This window comes from Thermobia domestica, chromosome 8 (assembly GCF_964235325.1).
Source record: "Thermobia domestica chromosome 8, izTheDome1.hap1.1, whole genome shotgun sequence".
NCBI lineage: Eukaryota > Metazoa > Arthropoda > Insecta > Zygentoma > Lepismatidae > Thermobia > Thermobia domestica.
The window spans coordinates 6,648,128-6,674,703 of record NC_137461.1 but is presented as its reverse complement, the minus strand read 5'-3'; the positions used below and the strand labels follow the sequence as shown (position 1 = coordinate 6,674,703).

At 36.8% G+C, this 26,576-nt stretch overlaps 1 protein-coding gene across 1 annotated transcript in view; it reads left to right on the top strand.

The window, feature by feature from the left end:
- Nucleotides 1–26,576, top strand: part of LOC145692667 (uncharacterized) — a 93,437-nt gene that overhangs the window by 50,338 nt on the left and 16,523 nt on the right. The window contains exon 2 of the mRNA XM_081768040.1: nucleotides 16,635–16,796. Coding sequence (XP_081624166.1) covers nucleotides 16,635–16,796 — 162 coding nt within the window. The remainder of the gene's footprint in view (nucleotides 1–16,634; nucleotides 16,797–26,576) is intronic.

The window sequence follows — 26,576 nt, the reverse complement described above, 5'->3', positions numbered from 1 at the left end:
CCTGGCGACTTACAAGTACATATCTATTTACTAATGTTAAGCTAAAGAAAACATTCAATTCTAACATAACTCAGACATAAAACCATGTATAGTCACACATTATACCTAAACTAATAACAAACATAGGGAAACATATATGTGATAGTTCAAAGTGAATATTAATATGAATTTCAATACACGCATTAACAATTTAGAAATGGTTAAAGTAATTATTAATTCAAATATTCTGTTGCCCCAATTTAACTCAGGATTCTCATCCAGTAGCTATTTGATGTTCGTTCAGAGACCTCACGTGATCAATTGAATTTTCAGAGATTAGTAAGTCTAATCCAGTAATTAACGAAGAAACAACATTCATTTCCAGTACAGAAAATATCGTCAGTTTGTTTTAAAATTAGGTAACGGATGGTACAAGCATATTTATATTTTTATTTGTTTACTTTTGGTAAACGAATCAATAATCGCATACAAATGAATGTGTGTCTATATTCCAGAGGCGTCATTTAGGGAAGGGCAGGGATATATTTTCTAAACAATAGTACACTAATACATTTAGAACTAATGAAAAATAGGAGGCATGGTGGCTCAGTGGTAGAGCGCTTGCCTTTAGTGCGTGGAGTCCTTGGTTCGATCTCCCATCAAGTATGTTTATGGTGGACAACATTGTATCCGTGGGTTTTCTCTAGGTACTCATGTTTCCTCCCACGTTTTTATTCCACCATCATTAGCTTATCTTAGTTAACCGTCTCTCTTAACCTAAAAGGCATAATCGTGGGACGTTAAATTGAATATGTCTGAACTGTACTTATTATTGCAATGCTTTCATTAGGTTACGTTTCTGTTTATTAGAGTAAATGTGGGAATTTCGATCTCAAGCTCTTCCATGCTAAGTAGCACTGAAATTTTATACAGATACGAAAACCGGATCATAACACAATATTCTCTTATGATTTTCGCTTTAAGTTATTATTTTACTGTAAAACTACTAACAAGGGATGTTATCAAACTCCTCGAAGAGTATCGCATTGAAACTTGCACAAGTGGAAGAACATGTTGAAAGATGGAAACATGTGTACTCCTACGATTCGCAACATGGTAGAACAGGAATTATAATGATCTTTCCCCCATAGCCCCTGAAAGTTATGTACTCTGGTCATACCTGCCTTGGATGGAATATGAATCTCATACACTAGAACATTTTTCTCACGAAGACAAATGTTGTAAACTCAAGATGATAACAGTCGGTGGTGATTGTTACCTCTGGTACGTCATTTATGCGAATCGATGTCAAATTGAACACGATATGCGATCGTAAGTTCGAAATGAACACGCTTACGCTGAAAACGCTGCTGAAGGAAACGCAAAAATGGCTTTCTATTAATATTAGTACTTTGATGAGTAATAACAATAATAATAAGAAGACACCAAATGTATTGTTGGACCAGTTCAGTAACGAAGGACTTCGACCTGTCTTGATTTTCCTCTAGCATTCCCATTAAGGTTTTAAGATGATTCACAAATAACTTACCGCAGCCGGGATTCGAAGTCGGAACCTTTGAATCGCTAGCTTGATGCCTGAATCCACACTATCACCAGGCAGGCAAGAAGAAGAAGAAATAATAATCCTGTACTGTTTCATCTTCTAGCCAACCTCGTGTTCGTGTGTTTTGAGGCTTCAACCCAGCGACTCAAGGGTCCGGACTTCGAACCCTGGCTGAGGTATGATTGTTTTATGATTGTTTGTGGAATTCAAAACCTTAATAGCAATCAACACGGGAAGAATTCCTTCGTTACTTGACTGACTCACAATACATTTATTGTCTTCTCATTATTATTACTCATCATACTACTATTACTAATATAATAATAATAATAATAATAATAATAATAATAATAATAATAATTATTATTATTATTATTATTATTATTATTATTATTATTATTATTATTATTATTATTATTATTATTATTATTATTATTATTATTATTATTATTATTATTATTGCGTTGTTTTTTCAGCGTGTCCCGTTTCTCCACTGGGTAAACGTGTTCATTTGAAACTTACCGTCGCGTATCGTGTTCAATTTGGCATCGATTCGCATAAATGACGTACCAGAGATCACAATCACCGCCGACTGTTATCATCTTCAGTTTACAACATTTGTCTTCGTGAGGAAACAAGTTCCAGTGTATCAGATTCTAATTCCATCCGAAGCTTGTATAAGCAGAGTACATAACTTTCAGGGGATATGGAGAAAGATCATTATAATTCCTAGGAGTAAGCATGTTTCCATCTTTCAACATGTCCATTCACTTGTTCAAGTTTCAATGCGATACTCGTCGAGGAGTTGGATAGCATTCCTTGTAAATGATGTTTAAAAAAAGAACTCAAACGCCCGAGAGATATATTAACCCGCTATACACTTAATCTTTGGTGGGATGTATAACACTTAGGGTATGACGCTTATAAAAATAAGCCCTAAATTGAAAGCGCTGTTTTATTTTCCAAGTAGAATTTTTTTTATCCATGTGCTTTCACATCGCGAATGGTCTGGAGCAAGAAGATGTGCTGTCGCTATTATTATTCAACTTAGTTCTGGAGGACGCTATAAGGAAAATCAAAGACAACAATCACGGCCTGGAGCTGAATTATAGTCACCAGGTTATGGCATATACTGATGTAAATACAATAGGGTATGATAGGAGAACAATAGGAAGCAACGCACAAGTCTTATTAAACGGTTGCAGCAACATGGGTTTAGAACTAAATGCAGAGAAAATTAACTACACGGAAGTTCGCTGCAATCGTCATCCTGGAAATTATGGATGTGTCAAAATATCAAGTAACTTTCGACAAAGTAGATACTTTCAAATATTTAGAATCAATGTGAACAGATCAACATCATATCCACGTAGAAATTCAATGTCGACTAAAAGTAGGAAATTCGTGTTATTTTTCAGCTCAAAAGCTGTTGTCGTCGCGAATTCTGTCGAGAAATTTGAAGCTTAAAATACATAAAACGATAATCATGTCTGTTGTGATGTATAGTTGTGAAACGTGGTCGCTTACTCGAAAGAAAGAACAGAGCCTGAAAGTATTTGAGAACAAGATCCTGTGACGAATGTTAGGACCCAAAAGAAATGAAAATGTGGAATGGAAGAAACTTCATAACGAGAAACTGCACAATTTATACAATACACCAAACATTGTTAGGATTATCAAGTCTAGGAGGCTCAGGTGGGCAGGTCATGTAACCAGAATGGAATAAAATAGGAATCTTTTCAGAGTTTTAATTGGAATTCCAATCGGAAAACGACCATTAGAAAGACCAAGGAGCAGATGGCTGGACAATATTAAGATAGATCTCACAGAAATAGGAATACAAAGTAGAAACTAGATCCAGTTGGCTAAGGACAGAAGTCTATGGAGAGCTTTTGTGAATGCGGCATTGAACCTCCGGGTTCCATAGGTCATAGAGTGACTTAGTTCTATTATTATTGTTATTATTATTTTAGAATTAATGTAAAACGATTATGCTCCAAGGCTAGGGAAGACGTGAGAATGATAATGAATGTAATGGTGGAATAAAGAAAATGGGAAAACACCGAGAAAAACCATTCACACAGTGTTTGTTCACCATGAAGCACGTATGGTGGGTGCTAGGATCAAACCAGTGACCACATGCACCAGGGGTGAATTCTATTGCAGTGAACCCCTGCAGTCTCGTAATATTTTTAAGTCTCCTACTTCCGAGAGTGACCTACTTTCTTTTCTATATGCTGAAACTTTCCCTGTCTTCTTAAGTGCTCTCTTGAATATTACATTGTCTTCTCCCATGTTCTTTATTCTCCACCAAAACTTCCTTCCTTCCCCTCATTCATCTTCCTATATTTTCTCCTCTCTTATCTTCTTATTGTTGTAAGTCCTGGGCGAGATAACACCATCTAAAACGTAACGTATATAGAAACCACCATCTAAAATGTAACGTATAGAGGAACCACCATCTAAAATGTAACGTATAGAGGAACCACCATCTAAAATGTAACGTATAGAGGAACCACCATCTAAAATGTAACGTATAGAGGAACCACCATCTAAAATGTAACGTATAGAGGAACCACCATCTAAAATGTAACGTATAGAGGAACCACCATCTAAAACGTAACGTATAGAGGAACCACCATCTAAAATGTAACGTATAGAGGAACCACCATCTAAAATGTAACGTATAGAGGAATCACCATCTAAAATGTAACGTATAGAGGAACCACCATCTAAAATGTAACGTATAGAGGAACCACCATCTAAAATGTAACGTATAGAGGAACCACCATCTAAAATGTAACGTATAGAGGAACCACCATCTAAAATGTAACGTATAGAGGAACCACCATCTAAAATGTAACGTATAGAGGAACCACCATCTAAAATGAAACGATTAATTTGTATTATACATATATTTTACGTTACATTCCAGCCCACAGTCCATGTAAAATTTTAAAATAGGTCAACACGATAGAATTACATTAATTCAGGCACGACAACTTATATCACTATTACCTTTATTCTCCAAAACTCCATTAATTATATTTTTCTTTTTTGGGTTGTCATAGCAACGGTTAAATAAGCAACTATCTGATGTTACAGTAACTAAGAGTATCGATTATACATATAGAATCAACATATATTTTTCAGCTACTAAGATTAAAACTCATTTCTTTATATTTTTAGAATCAACAACATATATATATTCTTTTCTGGATATAAATTCTTTTCTTCTTCTTCTTCTACCCAACAGATTGTGTACTTATAAGCACCGTTGCTCAAAACCAAGATATAAAAAAAGAAGAAATTACAAAATAGATATACAACATCGTTGTACTGTTTTGCTCTTTATTTCTTCTTTCCATTTCAAACTTTCTTTTATCATATCCGTTGGTATTGTAAAGCACTTTCCTGTGTAGGAGTAAGTAGAGCAATGTAGAGTAAATCAGAGTTTGGAATTTACTTTTATTACTGGTTTCTGTTATAATTTTTTAAAAATAATATACAATAGTATTTACAGAAATATTATAATATAACTTTCTTAATGTAAGGTAGAGAAAAGGTGGCTTAAGACCGTGCGGCCTTAGGGTAGGATTTCTACAGAACTCCGAGCAAGCTAACTAATAGGAAACCTCAATGCTCCGAAACAAGCAGTGAGGGTGTTAAGAATTATAGAGCTCCGAAGCAGACTAAGCACTGAGGCTGGGGAACCGACAGAGCTCCTGGCAAGCTAAGGCGAGAGAAAAGGATGCTTAAAGTTCTGCAGCGAACTAGAGGGTTTTAGGTTGGGTTTCTCCTAGAGCTTCAGGAAAGCTAGAGAAGAAGTGACCAACGGCAAGCTGGTAACTGTCCGTTGAATTCTAGTGGCGCTGCTGCTCCCTTGTCGTCATGTGACTTGTAGGTGGTACTGGGGATCCTCCATCTGCTTCTGTAGTAATCCAACGTAAGATATACTCCATCGTAAAATACATGTTTTTGTTGTGTACAAACAAGGACACGTGTAATATTTACAAACAGAAGCACGTGCTACATTATAGTATTCAGCTGCTTGTAAAACTCATCTGTGTCCTCTCCATATACAGAATATGAAGCAGAGGATTAGTTAAGTAAATAGTGATAAAAGGAAAGCGGAAGGGTTTGAAAAGGAAGTTTACAAAAAGCTGGAGACCAACGGATATGTTAAATCTCCTAGTTAACAGCGTATTTTTACATATATAATTCATAAATAAATAAATAAATCATCTTTTATCAAAATGATTTGTTTATTACTAGTTACTATTGATAACTATTAATAGTAATAGTTACTATTAATAATAGTACTAGTTATCAACAGTATTAATAATAGTACTATTGATAACTAGTACTATTATTAATACTACTAGTTAGTATTGATAACATATATTGTTATGAACGGCATACTTCTTAGTGCTGCAATAGGATTTGTCGAAAGAGTTGCGACTTCCAAAGACCTCGGAGTAGTAATCGATGAGAAACTTACATTCGCTGATCACATCACTGTTACTTTGAAGAGTGCTATGAGAATCGTACTGAAATCTTTATAGATTTCAGTGATCTTTATGATTTTACTGAAATTTGCGATCTCAAATCAGCCAATATATACTTCAAATCTTTTGTCTCTCCTAAAATTGAATATTGCTTATCGATATAGAATATGGCCTGTGCTTCAAACATGTTCCGTTTTGGTTCTGTTCTTAACTTTTTCGTTGCCATTGTCAAACAAAGAGTTCTTTCAGTATGTAGTATTCATAAAACACAGTTCCTTAACAAACTTAATATTCAGACTCCACTTTCTCGATGCATGTTGTCAGAGTTGTTGCTCCTCCATAACGTTATCAATGGGAAAAGTAACTCCGAATTATTGGTTTCTGTTCTCAATTTTCGTGTACTCTCTCGCCTTACTAACATATGTAACACACAAACCTATTAATTATACAACGTTCTTTATACTTCAGGCTGGCATCTTGTATAATGTTTTATGGTCAGATGTTGATATTTTTAACTTTGAAAATAATTTCAGAAACTAATTAAAGTCTCTGTAATCGTCATATATATACAAGTGCGGATCCAACGGGAGGGCTACAGAGGCTATAGCCCCCCACTTGACGCTCAGGCATACGCTGGATATCCTACTTTCTTTACACTGGATAAGGCGGCAAACTATGGTTTACTCTTCCCTTGATATTCTAGATCCGCATCTCTCTCTCTCTCTCTCTCTCTCTCGATATATATATATCGATTTTGGATCTTATTTTAATTAAATAGGAATTAAATTTTAAGATATAATCATAATTTTGGGCTAATATCTCATTATCCATACTACGTACCGTTATCTCGCTTATGTTATAATGAAAAGCTTAATAAAAGTATATTTTAATATCAATTTCATCCTAGATACATTCACTTGCCTTAATCGTTGTCTTCCTTAGCATAAAGGATATAATCGTTGGGCGTTAAACTGAAAGATTTCATTTCATTTCATCTGGCGTGGTAATCATACAGTAATAAGTTTTATATTGTAATATTCCCGCATGGCTCTGTCTAACAGCCAACATGTGCACACCTCAACCAAGTGCATCCTATTAGGAATTAGTACAGTGGTAGACGACAAGAACACTAACGACGATGAAGGACCACCTGAGCCACCACCACGCTGGAGCAGACAACTAGCCACCTCCACTCATTTAGCTTGCTTTGGAGCTCTAAGAGATACCTAACCCAAAGCCTCTAGCGTGTCGGATATCTAGGTCTCCTTTCCTGTCCACTTAGTTATCTTGCTCGGTACTGTGTGGGATCTTAGCTACCCAGCTTGCGCGGAGCGTTTTGGCTTTAAACTCTCTTCCGCTTGTGTGGAACTTTGAGGATCCTAAATCCACTCCACCTAAAGATATACCACATTGACTTGACACCTAGTCTTCTGTTACAAGCGCTGCTATCGGCTGAAGGACTTTCACTCTCACGGTTGCAAGGCTCTCTGGCTTAGCAACAGCTGAACCCTTATTGGTTCAATGGGTGGGTGTGTCGAGGGTGTGAGTTTAGTTCACATTTTTGCCACGGATCAAGACATTTTGGCAGCACTATAGCTTACTTGAAGCTCTATAGAAATCCTTTCCTAGGCTGTTAGCCCTTGGCTACCTCTCTTTACCGAGTATTAGTGATTTTTTTTATATTAGAGTGATTTTTCTATTACGCTATTTATAATGAGATTTTTATAATAAAATTCTATAGTTGGAGAAAATGTTCTCGTGTATAATTTTTGCTCTACCTACCTTATACTTGCATCAGCAGAACTTTATAATATTTACAAATAACCAATTTCTTTTTCATAATTTTCTCAAAAATTACTCATGAGATTTTACACTCACCGTATATATATTCAGCTTAATGAGTTCTATAGATAGATCTAATCTTTGGACTTCTGTTTTTGACCAAGCGATAATAATATTTGTAGGATTTCGGATGAGTCTTCTACTGTCACTTTCACTACAATCATTCTTTGGAAGTCAGCAGTATAATTTGTCTTTCCTAATCCAATTAGGCCCTCAATTATCCTAAAACAGCTACTTTCATCTGGAAGTTAGAAGTAAACAATATTTATGAACGTAGAGCCAATTTCCCGCATGAACACAAACTCCCTTTCCTTTCGTGGCTAATAGCTGTGATGGAAGGTCAACGTTATCTCATTTTGCTAACGCAACAGGAGCAACCTTGTTTTTTATCCTGCGGTCTATGCAACGTTAACAGCATGACACATTACGAATCAGCTAAATTGAATTGGGAGGACATTAGCAGTAGAGTCCGAAAAGGCAGGAAAAGAAAAACAGAAGTATGTTTGGTTGTTTACTTTGTTTTTCCTGAGTTTCTTGTTTGTTTTTCTCGTCTCTTTCTCTCTCTCTTTTGATGACATAACACACTCCTCCCTTTTGTTTTTTCAATTGATGCATTTGATGAGGGGAGAAAAAGTAATAAAAGGGTTGCGGTTTTCGTGTTTTCGCAGATGATGTTATGAAACTCAACACGTGGGCATTAGATGTTTTGACATGAAATGAAAATGGTTTGACAACTTTTGTACCATGTTTGTCATTTTTCTATAACAATATTAACCGATTAAGGGAGATAGATGCAACGAATGTTTAACATAAGTTCTTTCAAATGAGCTTTGTGTGTGTGTGTGTGTGTGTGTGTGTGTGTGTGTGTGTGTGTGTGTGTGTGTGTGTGTGTGTGTGTGTGTGTGTGTGTGTGTGTGTGTGTGTGTGTGTGTGTGTGTGTGTGTGTGTGTGTGTGTGTGTGTGTTGTGTCGTTATGCAACGCCTAGGTTCAGCGGTGTTCATCCCTTTCAAGTTAATGGGCACGATGTCCCTAAACTAAAAATTATCCCTCTCCCCGCGAAAAAGGCCAGAGTTGATTGTGGCAGAAGCAACATAATTTATTTGGTGAACTAAAGTTTATTCAATATCGGAACTTTTTTGCTGTTCTTAAAGGCTCTACCATATATGTGTAACACATCCTTTTGCACGGGTCAAAAAGTTTCGAGGGGTGGCACAATCTGTCATAACTATATTATTTAAAATAAATATTTCTTGTTCGAAACAAATTTAATGGTCCATGATAGTTAGATTTACTAGACTGGCCTTCTATTTGAATACTACATTCATAAATCATGTTTAGGTCGCATTAGTTTAAGGTCACATGGACAGTGGTCAAAGCAAATGATCAAACAAATCCCAGCATGAATTCCTTAATTGTAGTCAAATACAAGAACTCAATTCTAAAAACGGTAGCGAACACCTGTTCCATTTAGTTAGTTATCACAGTTTTGATATGAAAAGTAGTCGTCTTGTCTTTGTCACAAACAAGTTCCTTATCATTGAAAGTGGAAACAAGTTTCTTTTTCTTTTAATTTTAACAGATGTAGAAGGAAAATCAAGAAATAAAGATAAAAGAGCTAGTTCCACTGGAATTACAAACTGATATATTGAGATTGAAGATCGATATTGAATTCTATAAAAAGGATTACCATCTTTCCTATGCAGGTGTTTGCTTTACGTTTCACTAACATAATAGATTATTATTTAAAGAAAAAAAGACACAAAGAAATCGTATTTGTAGTGTTGAGGCTTTTCTGACAGCCAGTGCAATTTCCCTCCCCTTCGTTCTTCATAATGGGGTTACATACTTAAAATCATGGCTTTTAAGATTTTTTTTTCTTTCTACAGAAAGGGGAGAGGCAAATTATGCCAAATCAATTGCACGGGGCGACAAATTGTATAGGGTCGCCCTGAGTATATCCAAAATCTCCTGATTCAGGTTCCTCATACCCGATTAAATTTTCCAATGAAAGTAGTCACTAAATTGATAATTGATAAATGTGGCGGGTTACAAGGCAGAATATACGCCCATGAGATTATTTGGCGAGACATAAAAAATTTTCATTGAAAATGACACAACCAAACTGCAGAATGGTAAATTTGGAGGGAAGAGTTATAAATTTGGAGACAAGAATGGTAAATTTGAAGGAAAGAATGACAAATTTAGAGGGAAGAATAATAAATTTTAAGGGTAGAAAGAAAAAAATTGGAGGGAAGAATGATACATTTTTAGGGAAAAATGATACATTTGGAGGAAAGAATGACAAATTTAAAGGGAAGATTGGTAAATTTTGGAAGAAAATTGTAAATTTAGATTTGTCCCAAGCCTTAGGGAGATGAGAATGCCTAGAGCAGTATTTCCCAACCTTTTTCAACTTGCGACACACTACGGGTGTAACTTGAACTCTCGCGGCACACTCATAGCTATTATTATCTGTAAATATAAAATACCGTAGTATTTTTTTCTATGATTACTAATCCCTTCCTCACAGAGAAGAAAGCTCGATAACTGTTCTTTCCCCGTGGTAAATCATTATGCCTAATTTTCATTCTAACTTAAACATAGAAAACAATTACAATGAAATATAGGACTCAGCTTTTTAAAAATACATTTTCTTTTTCGAAAACTGTATCCAACCTTCCACTAAGAAGAAAGATCACTAAATAACGAACGAACAAATAAATCTCTTGTACTTTTAAAACACCAATTCGCGGCAAACCAGTGTGCCGCGGCACACCGATTGGGAAACGCTGGCCTAGAGACAGAATTCTCGTGACAAGATACTAGCGGAAACACAGCTCTTTCAATGGAAACAGATACACTTTCCGAGACGAGAAACCTCTTTTTATTCCTTTCCGAGACCAGAATAACGGCATATAGCTAATATATTCTTCTCTCTTGAATATGTATTAAATGATACGGTTCTTTTCATAAAAATGAATTTTCATTACCTTTCCCTTGCAATTTTATGGGAGCAAAAAGCTTTGCATTACCTTTGCAAGAAGAAATTGAGTCTTGGTAATAACTTATGAAGCATTACATTGAGAAAGATTTGTAGAGAACAGAGAGAACTGAGAAGAAACGCAATTCTGTCATAGAATAAAAAAGAGGAAAGAAAATGGCGTAAGATTATTCTTTACATTTGCAGGTGGCAGTAGGAGGGGAGCTTATGTAAGTCAAGTCAACAACTCTGTTAACAAACTGTATTCTTATACGACAGTGTAGAAACAAGAACAAAGAAAAGCAAAACAAGTTAATTTAAGAGAATTACCAACATGGAGCAACACACAGAGAGATCCAACGGCGTGGAAATAATTCCTCGCCGTTCTCCCAGCCACCGGAAACAACTGAAGCGAGAGCTCGCTTGAATACTTTTAAGCCGTGAACCAACAGAGTTTCCACTTGGGTTAAAGATGACATTCTCACATTAATGTTTTCTCCTTCATCTTCTTATGGTGTGGAAAATTTAGGAAGTTTTCCAGATAGAAAATAAACAAGGTCGAATGTGCTAAGAAAATATTTTACTCGAATGGGTAACATTTGAAAGAGTGAAATAGAGATGTTTAGTCTGTGCTGCTTCATTTGTGAAAGGTCACAAAATAAATATTGAATTTTTTGTGCTTTCACAATAATGCATGGAACGAAGTCTGATAAGCACAAAAGTGTGGTCTGCCGCAGTGAGGACCATAGATGTTCATTTTACTCCGACCTCTCTCACCCTCGCCCTCGCCCTCGTACTGGAAATTTGTCCTCAACCTCCCGCACCCTCGCCCTTGCACTAACAGTTGGTCTCGCCCTCATTCACCCTCGCCCTAACGAAGGGAATTGTCCATAGCACTCGCTCGCCCTCGCTCTCATGGTGGAAACTTGTCCTCGTTCTCATACACCCTCGCCCTCGCGAAGGGAGTTGTCCATCGTCCTCACTCACCCTCGCCCTCGTGTTGGGAATTTCTCCTCGCTCTCACGTACCTTCCCCTTCGCGTCATTGTGGGCGAGTGAATTTGAGAGTGAGGCTGCCCTCGAGAGGGCCACCCTCGCGAGTGTGAACATCTGTGGCGAGGACAAGCTGTGGGGAGAACAATTATCCGTGGATGCAGTGTTGCCAGATTGGGCTAATTTTTAAGTGCCATCTCTATCAAAATTTCAAGTTGGGCGATACGCTACTTTTTGAGCTAGTTTTAATTAGCTGCATGCTGTAACTCTTTGGAATTCACTACTTTCTTATTTTGCTATATGTAATCACAAATTATTAGTTTTATATAATACAATAAAGGTTTTGATTGTTGAGTATTCTATTTACAATGAACAATGGTTTTACTAAAAGTAACATATTTGATATCAATTTCAATTCCTGGTTTAGAAGTTTTTAATCTCCAAATCTGACAACACTAGACTTTCCTTGAGTTTGCCTGTTGTAGTATCACTGACGTTTTGCTGTTTCAGTTAATACCTAGAAATAATAGTTGTACGGAGTTGTGTAGAGATAAAAAAAAAAAAAAAATAGCAAATTTAATTGTGTTACTGTATTATCCATATTAATACAATGAGTACATGGGGGAGTTCCAAAATTAAAAAAAAAAAAAAAACTTCCAAAATTCATGGCTACAGATAGAGAATTTAGCAAATGAATTAAACAACTGAGAAATAAGGCGAAAAAACATATTGTAAATGTTGTGAAGTGTATTTGAGAGCCCACCAAATTGACTTAAGCAAACATGTCTCCTTAAAAATCATCGTCTTTCCAGTTCATTGCATATTGCAGTTCTACTCCTGACTTAGTGTGGAGTTTGCTCTATCATACCTCCGCCAAGAGTCCGAAATTGCGGTCGCCGTCTGGCCGTTGCCAATTCAGACATCTGACGTATTTCGAACTTCAAATGTTTCCATTATATATTTAAAGGTATAGCTGCAAAATAGTTATATTTGAGCTATAAAAAGCTTAAATCCGCTACTTTTGTAGCACAATCTCGCTGCTTTTTTTATACAGACCTGGCAACATTGCCTGATTATTCGAAGCATTTTAATTCTTCGAAATACTATCAAAATAATAAAATTAGATTTGCTTAGTCACACACTATAGTACTTAATATACAATATTTATGATAAATACTAAAGGACTAAAGTATATTCACAGTAGTCGATGTAGTTAGATAATATGTGTAAATAACTTCTGTTTTATATGAAGTACTAGCTCAAATGTCCTTCTTTGCACAGGTAGAATAGATGTATAGACAATATTTGAACGCTCTTCTCCCTTAATATACACATTTTGATGAAAGTACAAGATAAAAGTAGATAAGATACTCCACCGTCGGAATGTATTTTGAAACACCCTACCACCATAGAGTACACACTTTAATTGAAGTGACATGACAAAAAAAAAAAAAAAAAAACTTAAGGTAGTTACTATGTTTGAAAAATTATTTCGAACAAGTCAACCGTTTTCCTACCCCCCTTCCAAAAAAAAACTATGAATTCCACATTATTCTTGGTCATTTTAGATATTTTATTTTTCACCCTTTCTCAACCACCATCTCGATGGGGGCTGAACGTAGAACAAAGGGGGTTGAAAAAAATTAACATGTTTTAAATAACCGTGTTTGCTATCGAATTCGTATTTTCGGGGTTGCTAAGCTGTTGAGTGCCAAATTCGATGGCGTTCTATTAGCAATAAATTTGTTATATTGTTTCACATTTATCATTTTTTTTTCTTTGCGCGTAAATTTAGGCAAGAATAGGCATGTCAGTTGGCTTGGAAATTTTCAGGTGCCACACCAAAACCGCCTGCTAGTGTCTTTTTTTGTTTTACATAATTCTTTACTTTTGACGGGAATTTTGTGATGGATATTGTCGTTCCTGTGGGTTTTCTCGGAGTATTCCCGTTTCTTCCTACATTTTGATTATAACAATTCTTCTCGATCCTCGTAATATTGCAATAAGGTGGTTTACATTATGATCCACCTTGTAGACACTCTATTATAATACTTCAATACAGGGAGGGACTCAGAATTTTTTGTTGGGAGGGCTCCAACTTTAGGGGAGTGTAATACTAGAAGGCACTATGTTTACCTAGTATCGAATGGGTATTATTCTTTATCCGAAAAGACGATAAATACTAATACTAATTGTAAAATACTTCCGCCTAACTTTCAGAAGAAAATGATAGAACTAAACTGTTTTTATAAGAGAAAGCGTACGGATGAAGTGTAAGATCAAAGAAATGAAAGCTTTTAGTTTTACGTCCCACGGTTATGCCGGTGAGGCTAAAGGAGACGGTGATGATGAGAGATGAGTGAAATGGTGGAATGAAGAAAGTGGGAGGAAACGGGAGAACCCCGAGAAAACCCACGAGCACGGTGTTTGTCCACCACAAAGTTCACTTGGCGGGGGCTGGGATCGAACCCGGGACCCCAAGCACCAGAGGTGAACGCTCTACCACTGAGCCACCGCGCCCCCTCTCTGTTAAACGAGTAGACTTTTATTGAGAAAGTGTACAAATGTATGTTAAGTTAGGAATTTTTTTTTACGGGGTTTGGACCCGATGGACTACCCCTCTCGTGGGTGCATCCCTCTCCAATATGTAACGTTTATAACTTCAGCTATTTTTGGACAGTTAGTTACATACTTGTGTTAAGTTCCTCAGAGTATGATTATTGAACTACTGAAGACATAATTCACTCAATAAATGTTCAATGATAACACAAAATAAAACAAATTTAAACTTATGAATTTTCCGAACTCTTTTCAATATTTAGTGTATAATTCTTACAATATTTCTTCCTTTCAAATTGAACTTATATCCATTCACAATGGCGTCCTTGCATATTATATCTTAACTGCTTAGAAATCTGTCCGGTCACAAAACCTAACAACGTAAATGTGTAAGTCTGGCCATAAAATAAAATGATATCTTCCGTACGACCGTACCGGAGCATTCTCCATAACATCATTTACACATTTATACAGATTATGGTTACAAACACAATGAAAATGGAACTTAGAGTTGTACGCAGGGGTGTATCCAGGACCGACTTCTGGGGAGGGCGGTGGGTTATTATACTGCTACTTTTAAGGGCTCCAAAATTTGGGATCGATTTTATTTATATATACAAAATAAGAAAGATTCCTCTTCTGGGGGGCGATTTCCCCGATCGCCCCCCCTGAATCCGCCCCTGGTTGTACGTAACAGAGAGCCAAATAAATTGTATTAAACTTCTCACGCAATCACTTAATAACGAACGGGGAAAGAGGAAAGAAATATACCACATATGTAGGTGCATATGTATGCACTCTGCAGGTTAGAATACGAAGAAAACCTCATTTGTTAAATGTTCATTTAAAAAGTTCTGCAAACAAGCTTACCACTACCCAGAGTTTCTCAGAAATTATTTCAACCAGGTTCTTCACAAAAGTTTATTTAATAAATGTACGGAGACATTAAATTAAACAAGATTCATTAGAGAAGCATACCTCTGACCTTTTTCATAATTAATTTAACGTTAGTTGCAATTCACGATAAAATAATAAATGTTCGTACGTATATTACTGTTAGTCTCTTACTCATTGCGTAAATTGCAGGTAGATATTTCATCATAATTTCATTAATTACTCAGTATACAATATCCATTGAAGGGAGGTCTACTTTTTTTTTTTCACAACATGAGTTTATTTTTCTCATTGTGGCTGATTCGCGATGATATAGCATGTTTAAGATATTTAATCTTAATAGTACTTGCTCTGAGTTTTGTTTTCCTCTTCTCTTCTATCCATTATCAGATCAAATACGGTAACAGATAGTGAAAGGCGGTATATTGGAAATGAAATGAAATACTTAAGTTTTACGTCCCACGATTATGCCGGTTAGGCTAAAGGAGACGGTGGAGTTAAATGGTGGAATGAAGAAAGTGGGAGGAAACGGGAGAATCCCGAGGAAACCCACGAGCACGGTGTTTGTCCACCACAAAGTCCACTGGGATCGAACCAGGGACCCCAAGCACCGGAGGTGAACGGTCTACCACTGAGCTACCGCGCCCCCAGCGGTATCTTGGAATCGACCCAGAGTCCGAGGCATATATTCCATCTCTACGATTATCTCTCTACTTAAACCGGAAGTGGTAGAAGTCTAGTATCACTTTCGGTTTTATTATTATTCTACAAAAACAACAAAAATTGTAGGATTTAAAAAGAAAAGGCTTTTTTTTTTTTGGATATGGATTCAGTTCCCAACGATAAATTCTATCTCTACTATTAAGGGAACCGTGATAGTAGTTAAAACGTTTTCCTTATGTTCACGTGGTTCCGGGTTCGATTCCCGGTCAGTACTTTCCAATTTTCAGCGTCCACTCAGTGTCGTGAGGTAAACTGGGGAGTTATTGAATAAAAGGCGTGACCGTCACTAGGTCTAGAAACCTCCTGGCACGCCTATTAGAGACCGGGCAACGCAGTGCGCTAACCGCGTGTTCGTCGCTAGGTGGACGTAGTTCGGCCGGTCGCTAATAGATGGCGTTGAAGTGGCTAAGACCATAAAGGGCTGTAATGCCAGTAGTTAATTAGGTATTAAGATCTATTGAAACAGGAAGAGATGTGAAGAAACTTAAGGTTCCTTATATCATGGAGTTTATTATTATTATTATTATTATTATTATTATTATTATTATTATTATTAAGATTTCTAATTTTCATTGTTCTTTCTTTATTTCAGATGAATCTTACAACCCGATGCGTGATTCAATTGTTCCTGTCTACAATCATCGTGGCTACCATTTTGAGTTCAGCATCTGCTTATAATGACGATAGGCCCATTTACAAGTGGAGTCCTTTATGGTTTAACAATTATTTTCGACGAGGAATCCTTTATAAAAGGGTAAGTAACTATCATGGGCGCCCGCAGGATATTTTCCAAGGGGGGCAAGACACACACACACACACACACACACAATTGCTAGAAAGAAACCCAACAAAACAGAACTTCATGGCTATCAGCACCACGTCAGCAAAAGAAACAACAAAGAGCGAAATTATCTTTTCAACTCAACTGACGGATACCATCATTCAAAATACTTAGCATTGCATGCAGCATCAGGCTGAATATAATTATTACTGAAAAATGTGAAACATCACATGGGGGAGAGAAGTAGATTAAAATCTTGGGGATGGGTTTGACTAAATTTTGTTACTCTAAATCATTTAGTGAATGTTGATTTTAAAAGTATACTATTGTCACCAGAAGAGCCTATAAATGTTAACCTTTTTCGAAAATCCAGGGAGGGGCAATTGACCTCTCTTGCCCCCTCTGTGGGCGCCCATGGTAACCATCCCTGCATGAGTGGATACGGTAAGATCAGCCGCGTTGTCCTGTGTTGTAATGCCGAAGTCGGAGGATAGTGGTAAAAAGTTTCTTTTCTGACTATTTTGTACAGAGCAATGCTTCCTCCTCTTTTATTATAAAGAAGACAACGTGAAATACGCAATACGTGAAATGAAAGGCTCATAAAAAAAAGGTTAAGTCCTTCCAGGACATTTATCAAATCGTGCTCAACTCTCTTTTACCAGTATTTTTGCGGTATTACTTTCACACCAACTTATTTAAAGTCCATTACGGAAAAAAAAAAAACCTTTTGAAACCATCACTTATTGAAGTGGGAAAACCTTGTAGGAACCCGCAGAAATGACTACAAATAAAAAAAAAATCACTCTTGGATTTTGAGGAGGGAAATTATGGAATGAGATACAAAAATCATTCACCTTATCTGGAACAAGGAGCAATTCCTACAAGAATGGAAAAAAAATCACTGTTGCAATTCAGAAGAAAGGTTACAAAATTTATTGTAATCATTATGGAAGTATCTATCAATATCCTCTAAAATCTCCTTAAGCGTTCTTTTAGAAAGACAATCCTCATACTGAGATTATTGGAAATTATCACTGCGGATTTAGGCGAAAACGATTAACTATCGACCAGGGGCGGATCCAGGACGGACTTCTGAAGGGAGGTTCTAATACTGCCACTTAGAGCAACTCTTAAGAGCTCCAAACTCTGGGATGGGTTTTTATTTATACTATATAAATAATAAGAAAGTTTTATCGCCGGGGGGGGGGGGGCGATCGCCCTGATCGTCCAACTGAATCCGCCACTGCTATCGACCAGATATTTACCCTTCGTGAAATACTCGAAAAAATGTGAATACCACATCCCGGTTCATTAATTATTTATTGATTTCAGAAAGGTCTACGACTCGATTAGGGAAGGAGACATTGTATAATATTCTTACCGAACTGGTGTACGAAAAAGCTTGTTAACTTAATAAATATGTCTTAAATAACAGCCCAACATACTGTTGACTGAATGGATGTTTAAGAGTACGAAAATACTTTTCCACCAAAATGACCTAAGACATAAAGATGTGTTGACGCCATTATTATTCAATTTTATTTTGGAATGCCCTACAAGGGAAATTAGAGATAACAACCAGGGTCTAGATCTGAATGTAACTCGCCAAGTTAATGTTTTATGCTAATGATATTAACCTGACAGAAGATGATGTGAGAACAATATACATTAAATGGAGAGACCTTATTAAACGCCTGCAAGGACATGGGTTTAGAAGTATATGCAAATAAAACTACATAAATGGACATTCGGCGTGACCGTAACACTGCAAATTATGAACACGTTAAAATACCAAATAATATTTTCGATAAACTTGGCACTTTCATATATTTAGGATCAACATTAACAGACCCAAACCATATCCATGAGCAAATTGAATGTCGACTGAAAGCAGGGAATTGGTGTTATTATTCAGTTCAAAATCCATTGTTTTTGCGAATTCTGACGATGAATTTGAAACTTAAAATATATAAAATGATACTTTGCTTCTTATGCTCTATGGTTGGGAGATGTGATGTGATAGAAACTTCATAACATTATGATCATCAAGTCTAGGAGGCTTAGGTGGGCAAGTCATGTAGCCAGAATGGAAGAAAGTAGGAACGCTTTCAAAATTTTAACTGGAAGTCCGACAGGAAAAAGGTCATTAGAGAGTCCTAGGCACAGATGGAAGAATTATATTATGATGGATCTCACAGAAATAGGAATACAAAGTAGAAACTGGATCCAGTTGGCTAAGGACAGAACTCAATGAAAAACTCCCTTCAACGCGGCATTGAACCTTCGGGTTTCATAAGCCATAGAGTTAGTTAGTGAGAGATCTACTTATTACAATGTTGAAACTTTTTCTATGTTCATTGGTGACTAGTTTCCGACTGTAGTAATTTTACGTTATTATATGATAACGTTTGTGAAGTATTTGTTTAAGGTTTGTGCTTCCTGTATATACAGTACATCTGCACTGAGAAAAAAAAATATAGGTGTCATACTTAAAAAGATAGGTTACATGCGTAATTCCTGTAGTTTTTGGACTTAACGTACAGCATATGTATAACTGAAAACGCATGTTTTATAATACTTTCTGTATAAGTGTTCCATCTATACGTACTTTCCGTATGAAACAATGTAGGCGGTCAGGATCTCACATACAAATGGACGAATATAACATATAGCTGACGAAGGTAACATAAGTATATGCATGTGATATACAGAAAACTGTTAGATATCAGACATCCTGCAACGGCATGATGTAACATCTAAGGGCAGTGCCTATGTAGCATACGGATAACGTATGCTCCGTACTGATTTCTATAGTAAGCAAGAGGATACTGTATATTTGTACAATATAGTGGTGTCCGGAGAACGCATTTTTCTGCGTGTGTTCTGATTGCAATATGTAGTTGTGTAGCTTGACCTACCCCTAACTCCTTCGCTTTGTACTTCTACAGAATTGTTGGGTTGGAAAATTATCAAACGGAGTAGCGATAATTCACAATGAAACAAAGATTTACTACTGAAGTTTAAAAGGTTTTCACCTCTTGTTTTATAGTTAATTATCGGATGTATGCAAAGACGCACAAACACACACTTTTTTTTTTAAAGTTAACTTCCTTCTATTAACTTGTTGTTCCGAGAGGTAAGGCAAAATCAGTGTAGCATGAAAATCTTTATTAGGATTCATTATACAAAGAATGCTTTCTCTAGTGGAAAAGGTAGAACTGTATTCCCAAGTTATACCATTATCTCTGTTTCATAAGGGAATAGGTAGAATAATAGCTTATTATTTCCAAACTAATGGAATAAGAAGAAACTTACAGGCCTGGAGGAACCGCAATGTGAACTCAGAGTTTAGCGTATGATCCTTCAAAATTCTGCTCGTCCGCGAAAACACGGTGGTCGGTATTCAAAGAGAATTCGTTAGTCAAGCATTGGTCACGCGGTTAATTAGTGTAGTATTAGTTCCGTATTAAGAAGGAAGTACTTTTTGGTATTCAGAGTCTGCTTGAAGTTCAGCTAATAAGTTGATTTGAGTATGATTAACTAATATAACCCCAATACATCTGGTGAGAAAAATAAATGTAGCAGCTACGAAAATCGAGTCGTGCGCATGCGTTGTTAGTTAATATCAAAATGTATGAAATACGAAATTCGAAATGTTTTCTTTGTGGTTTGACATCAGAACAACTTACAAATAGTTACGAAATGAAATTATAATTAACTTATTCATTACTGAGGGATGTATGTAAGAGGGGAATAAGTAGAAGTCAATTAATATTAGCGACAATAGAAGGATATGTTGTAATTATAAGGAAAGATAATTCATCGATCTGTTGCATATATTCGTCAGAAAACTAGATTTTTTTACTCATCACTCACTGTTCACTTTAAGAAACAGTTCTGCTATTGTAGAGGACTCGGCCTAATAGCTGTTTCATAGTAAACTCACCCGATGAGGTGAAAGGAAAGAAAAATAAGTAATTAATTGTCTTTGTATTATCATAATGAAAGTTTATTGTGGCTAAACCATGGCTAAGCCTATGTACACACTGTTCTAAATTAATTAGTCACATATGACTAACTTACAAGGGAAGGGCGCGATGTCACTCAGAGACAATTGCACCAAATTTGGTGTAAGAGTAGATAATGGAAACAGAAAAGAACGTGTGGAAGTATTCGTTTCACAGGCGTTCGGAGTCAGAAATAATGAGCCCTACAGTTCAGGAGAAATCAATCAAATATTGATGGGACGGAGCCCTTGTTCACTGTTGCGATCAATGCAGATGAAGTTAAATAAAGTAGAATGAAAATAGAAAAGGTGAGCTGAACAGAAAATTTGCCAATGTCCGCCCTCAGTCCCACCAGGCGAATACCGGGATACTAAATCATTAACTGGTCTTGCCATTTCCCACTTTATCTCTATAAAGAGGAATTGAAATAAATTTAAAAAGAAACTCTCATCTGTTCCAGACTGAACGTGTGTTAGTTTTCTTTTAGCATATTTATTTTTGAATACAGTTCCTGGTACTATGTATGAGTGTTATACCCTTTAATGCTTCTCTTAACAATTGTTTCATTACCTCAAAAAAATAAATAAATAAAATAAAAAATATATAACTTACTGTACGGTATATTAAGGTTAACAAGGTTTTCTAATCTTGTTGAGACCAATTTGGAAGCTAACTTTACGAACATGGCATGTGTGTAGGCAGGGAAAACGTTCTGTCTTATGTGTGCTAGGAAACAGAAGTGAAACATTCATGTTCATTTTGTGATCACACTATTAAAGTGCAGTATTTGTGAAAAATACGTGAGTCATATTTGGAGTCTTGAACGCAGTTGTTACGAGGCTGTTTCTGTCCAATACATTTTGCTGCTTTCTAGTGGTGAGTAGACCAAATTCAAATATTTCTTTATCCTCTGCTTTAACATAGTTGTGTTAATGAACAGTCTTGTATGTATTCAAACGGTTATTTTTGTTATGGCTGTCCACAGTCGTTTCCATTTTAAAAGTCACTAATCCCGAAATATATATTTAAATTCGCGTCACAAACACGCAATACTTTAATTTCGGTGAACGGTAGATATCAAAAACCGTACAAATGAAATCAGTTTAATACTTCAACACTGACATCTTATAGTGTGAAGAAATACAGCAACTTCATTTCGACCCCTTCCCTGAAAAACTTCTGGCGACGCCCATGATTAATTTCTGCATATATTTTCTTTATTTTTTTAAATATAAATTCATTAAGCTAACTAGTAATGCATACCCAATTGGTAACAGCACGGACAGGGCAGTTAATAGATTTAGTATCCCGGCATTCGCCTGGTGAGATCGGGGGCGGACATTGGCGCATTTTCTGTCAGCTCACCTTTTCTGTTTTCATTCTACTTTATTTAAGTTCTTCTGCATTGGCCGCAACAGTGAACAAAGGCTCCGTCCCATCAATATCTGATTGACAGGCCATACTTCTTCAGAACTGCAGGGCTCATTATTTCTGATTCCGAACACTTGCGAAACGAATGCTTTCACACGTTCTTTTCTATTCCCATTACCAACTCTTACAACAAATTTGGTGCAATTGTCTCTGAGTGACATCGCACCCTTCCCTAGTTAGTCAACTACAACGTGCTAATAAGAGATTTTGGATGAACTTCTGATAATTATGCGTTAGTAAAACTCTTAGCATGGCTCTAATCATACGTGAAAACGACTCTGCATAAGGTTCGGTGAATCGATTTGCTCAGGCAAGCAGACAGAAGTTGCTACGAGCAAACCAATAAAATAACATCAGTGTTTCCAAATCGATATTTGCGAGACCATATCGAGCAGTTCGAGTGCAGCGGACTGCTTCTATAAAACCCAAGCTACCAATCCCAAGTCCATTCAGTCCTTGTTGAAAGTTTTTTTTTTTTTTTTTTTTTTTTTGTAGAAGGCAGACAATATTATTAGACGTTTTATATGTCGAAAAGCATTAAGGAATCGCTGAAAGAATTTTAACCTCAAGCGACATTATTCAATTTATCATTCCAATTAGTATAATATATTTGAAGAAGAGGAAAGAGGTCAGATTGCTGCAATGGTAAAAGGATGTTAAAAATTACTATTAAGAAATTTTATTATTATAAATCCTAGCTATTTTACATTTTAAGACATAAAAAGTTTAAAAAATAACTTAATTAAGCAAATATAATTGTAAAGCTATACAGTAAAATCAATCCGTATGTTGTACAGACAGTCTTTTTTTAAATCTAGCGTGTCTCTCGTTCTATAGTTACCAACTTCTTGGTAGGGATGCGCACGAGACAAGATTTGAGACTGTCTCGACTCGAAAATGTGCTGTAAAAGTGATGTCTCGACTCGAAAAATATATATTTTTCTATTGGAAGAGCTGTGTCTCGACTCGAATTTTGTTAGGAAAATTCTGTCTCGACTCGACTCGAACGCATCCCTACTTCTTGGCACGTGATCAAACTATCTTGGAAGACCAAGGGCACCAATGTTGTAGTTTCCAAGGGGGAAAAGTATAAGCGACGTTTCAAAAATAGTTTCAAATTTTGCTGTAACTAATGTAAAAATTTGATTGGATTTTCGATATTCTGAAGTACAATTTCCTCTAAAGGGGAGGGCGGGGGCAAGTGCCCCACCTTGCCCCCTTCCCTGATGAGCGCCCTTGTGGAAGACATTCATTACCTTCGCTTAAACCTAATGGTGCCTGATCTATAGAACTTGTCAGATTGAGCTTATAATAAGTCTCAAGCAGAATAATTTCCTAACAAATAATTCGTAACAGTAAAGTGCGAAAGGATTTCCTTCTTTCAGTTCCCTCCTCCGCTTTAAACATTTAGCGTAATAAAATTTAAATAAAAATTGTGAGTGTCCTTGAACGAAATGAGGTTTGATGCTTGAATTCTGCATTGACAAAATTCTGCATTCTCTCTCTGTCTCTCTGTCTCTCTCTCTCTCTCTCTCTCTTTCTGTGTGTGTGTGTGTATGTGTGTTATTTGTGAATTTTCCAATTTTGAGCCCCCCATTCGATAGAGCATCAAAAAAATATCTGAAAAAAAAGTGATGGAATTTTTCGCGCCACTCTTACCATTTCCGAGATATTGGTCAAAAAAGCTCCGATTTCTTGTAATTTAAGGAAATATCTCATATAGGATCTCAGATAGGACCTCATATCTCAGATAGGACGTATCTCGGAAACCATAAGTCATAGAGACATTATATTGGTGTTGATCAATACCTAAGAGGATAGTGAACATTTTGGTACCAAATAGTAACCGGCGGTCACTGGCCAACTGGTCACCGTTCCCCAGATATTGGTGAAAAAAGTTCGGATTTCAAGAGATTTAAAGAGCCATATCTCGGGAACCGTAACACATAGGTAATATTTTGCGAATTTTTCAATTTCGAGCACGTCTTCGTAAAACAATATATCATAGAACATTTTAACAGAACTCTTAAACAAAACATGTGTAAAAAAAATTTAGTACTCAAATAAATTATAAATGGTTAGATATATTAAAGATAATGAGTATAATAATAAAGTACACAGAACGATTAGTATAAAATCTATAGAAGTTAATAAGAAAAAAGTAATACTATTTAAATTCGTTCTGGCAATGCTCATCGAACTTACTCAATTGGTCTTAGACTACTTTCTCTATCAAATTCCCATTTTGTCACTTGATTTTCTAATTTCAGTAAGACCTAGGCCAACGTGTTCTTCATTATTGAAAAGCTTGTCGCAAATCGGTCAACCCTACTTTCAGCTGATGCGTTATCCTCAACTGGTGCCAATATATAAAGGTAACCAAGAAAGTTCTGCCGCCTTTTGTGGAGGTCTGTATTCAATTGACCCTTACACCGTGAGTTGAGTGCAAATGGAGATAAGGCAAAGGTTAGTTGTTGGTGTGGGTATTTCCAACATACTACCTGGTTGTGACAGTTCAGTTACACCGTGAACTTGCGTAAGGACAGAGTGAACATCGGACCTCCACAGAGCGTCATAAGGGCGAGTATGCTGCACGAGTTTAAACTGGGGTCAAAAACCGCTGGAGCAGGGCGGAAGGTATACCAGGCCTTTGGTGAAGGTGTCGTGACTATACGGACAGTGTAGCGCTGGTTCAACCAGTTTAAGGACGGTGACGGAACACTCGAAGACGCACCACGTACCAGAAGATTTACACATGCACAAAATGATGATCTTCAGGCATCAATTAAGGCGAACAATGGTGAGACATGTGAGGAACTGGGACTACAGTTCCGTGTGAGTGGAGAAACATTTCAGCAACATTTTCATCAACTTGGTAAGCACTACAAGTTGGGTAGATGGGTCCCACATGGCCAGAAGGCAACCCGAGCAGACACCTGTGTTTCTTTGCTGTCTCATCTGAGGAAGGAGCAATTTCTGGACAGGGTGTTGACATGTGATGAGAAGTGAGTCATGTATGAAGCTCCACGGTGCTGTCATCATTGGTTAGCATCTTATGAATCGGTTCAAAAACAGCCGAAACTAGCACTTCACCAGAAGATGGCCCTCCTGTGTGTTTGGTGGACTGCTTGTGACATCGTGCATCGGGAACTGGTACCAGCTGGTCAGAGCATCAATGCAACTATGTACTGTCAGCAGTTGAGCCGTGTTCAAGAGAAACTCAAAACTCTGGAAGCAGCACTTCTGAATCGCAAAGGGATCCTCCTGTTGCAGGACATTACTAAGTCCACGTGGCTAGAATGATCCGGGACACAATTCTACACCTTGAATGGGAAACAGTATTGCATTCCCCAAACTTCCCGGACATTGCACCGTCCGATTATCACCTGTTCCATACCTTGGACAATCATCTTAGAGGACGCCAGTTCAAATCCCAAGTAGAGATGCAAAATGCAGTTGATACCTTCTTAGCTTTACATCCCACCACGTTCTACCGCGTGGCCTTCTACGTGAATCCATGAATTCTGGAATGCGTGAATCCGTGGCCTTCCAGAACGTTGGCAGAAGGTCTTGGATGCTGATGGGGACTATTTTTTTATCTTCCAGGTACGTCGTAGGTGACATATAGATGTTCAAAGGTGGTGAGTGAAAAAGAGACAGGACTTTCTTTTTTACCTTTATAGTATCAAAAGTATCGTTCGGAAAAATTTATTTCGTGATTCAAAAAACTTTCTGTGCAAAGTTCACTCATCGCAAAACAGTTCGTTTTCAGAATATTTGGTCAGAAGGATAAAATTTATGGCCCAATTCACTGAAACATAAGCCTTCGAAAGCTGTAATTAGGCAGGGAGTATTGCGCAGAGCTTTTCGGTGGGAACCTGAAAACGTCACGGAAAAAATTTAATAGAAAGTAATGAGATGATCCATTGAATTTTTACAGGGTGTATATCAGTGGCGGATCCAGGGAGGCAATCGGGGCGATCGCCCTCCCAGAAGAAGAAATTTTCTTATTTTGTATATATAAATAAAACCCATCCCAAAGTTTGGAGCCCTTAAAAGTAGCAGTATCACAACCCACCGGCCCCCCAGAAGTCGGTCCTGGATACGCCCCTGGTGTATATTTGTGACAAAAATTAATTCTCGTAATTTCGTACTATTATTTAAAATAAAAGTGATAGATGTGAAAATATTGTTCACTGTTGAGTAGGTTTTTTGCCTGTTTAATTATGACATCACAAGTAAATTTCCTCGTGACGATTCATGACTTTTAAAACAACTGATGACTTTGTTTCAGAGTTTCCTGCAAGAAAATGGT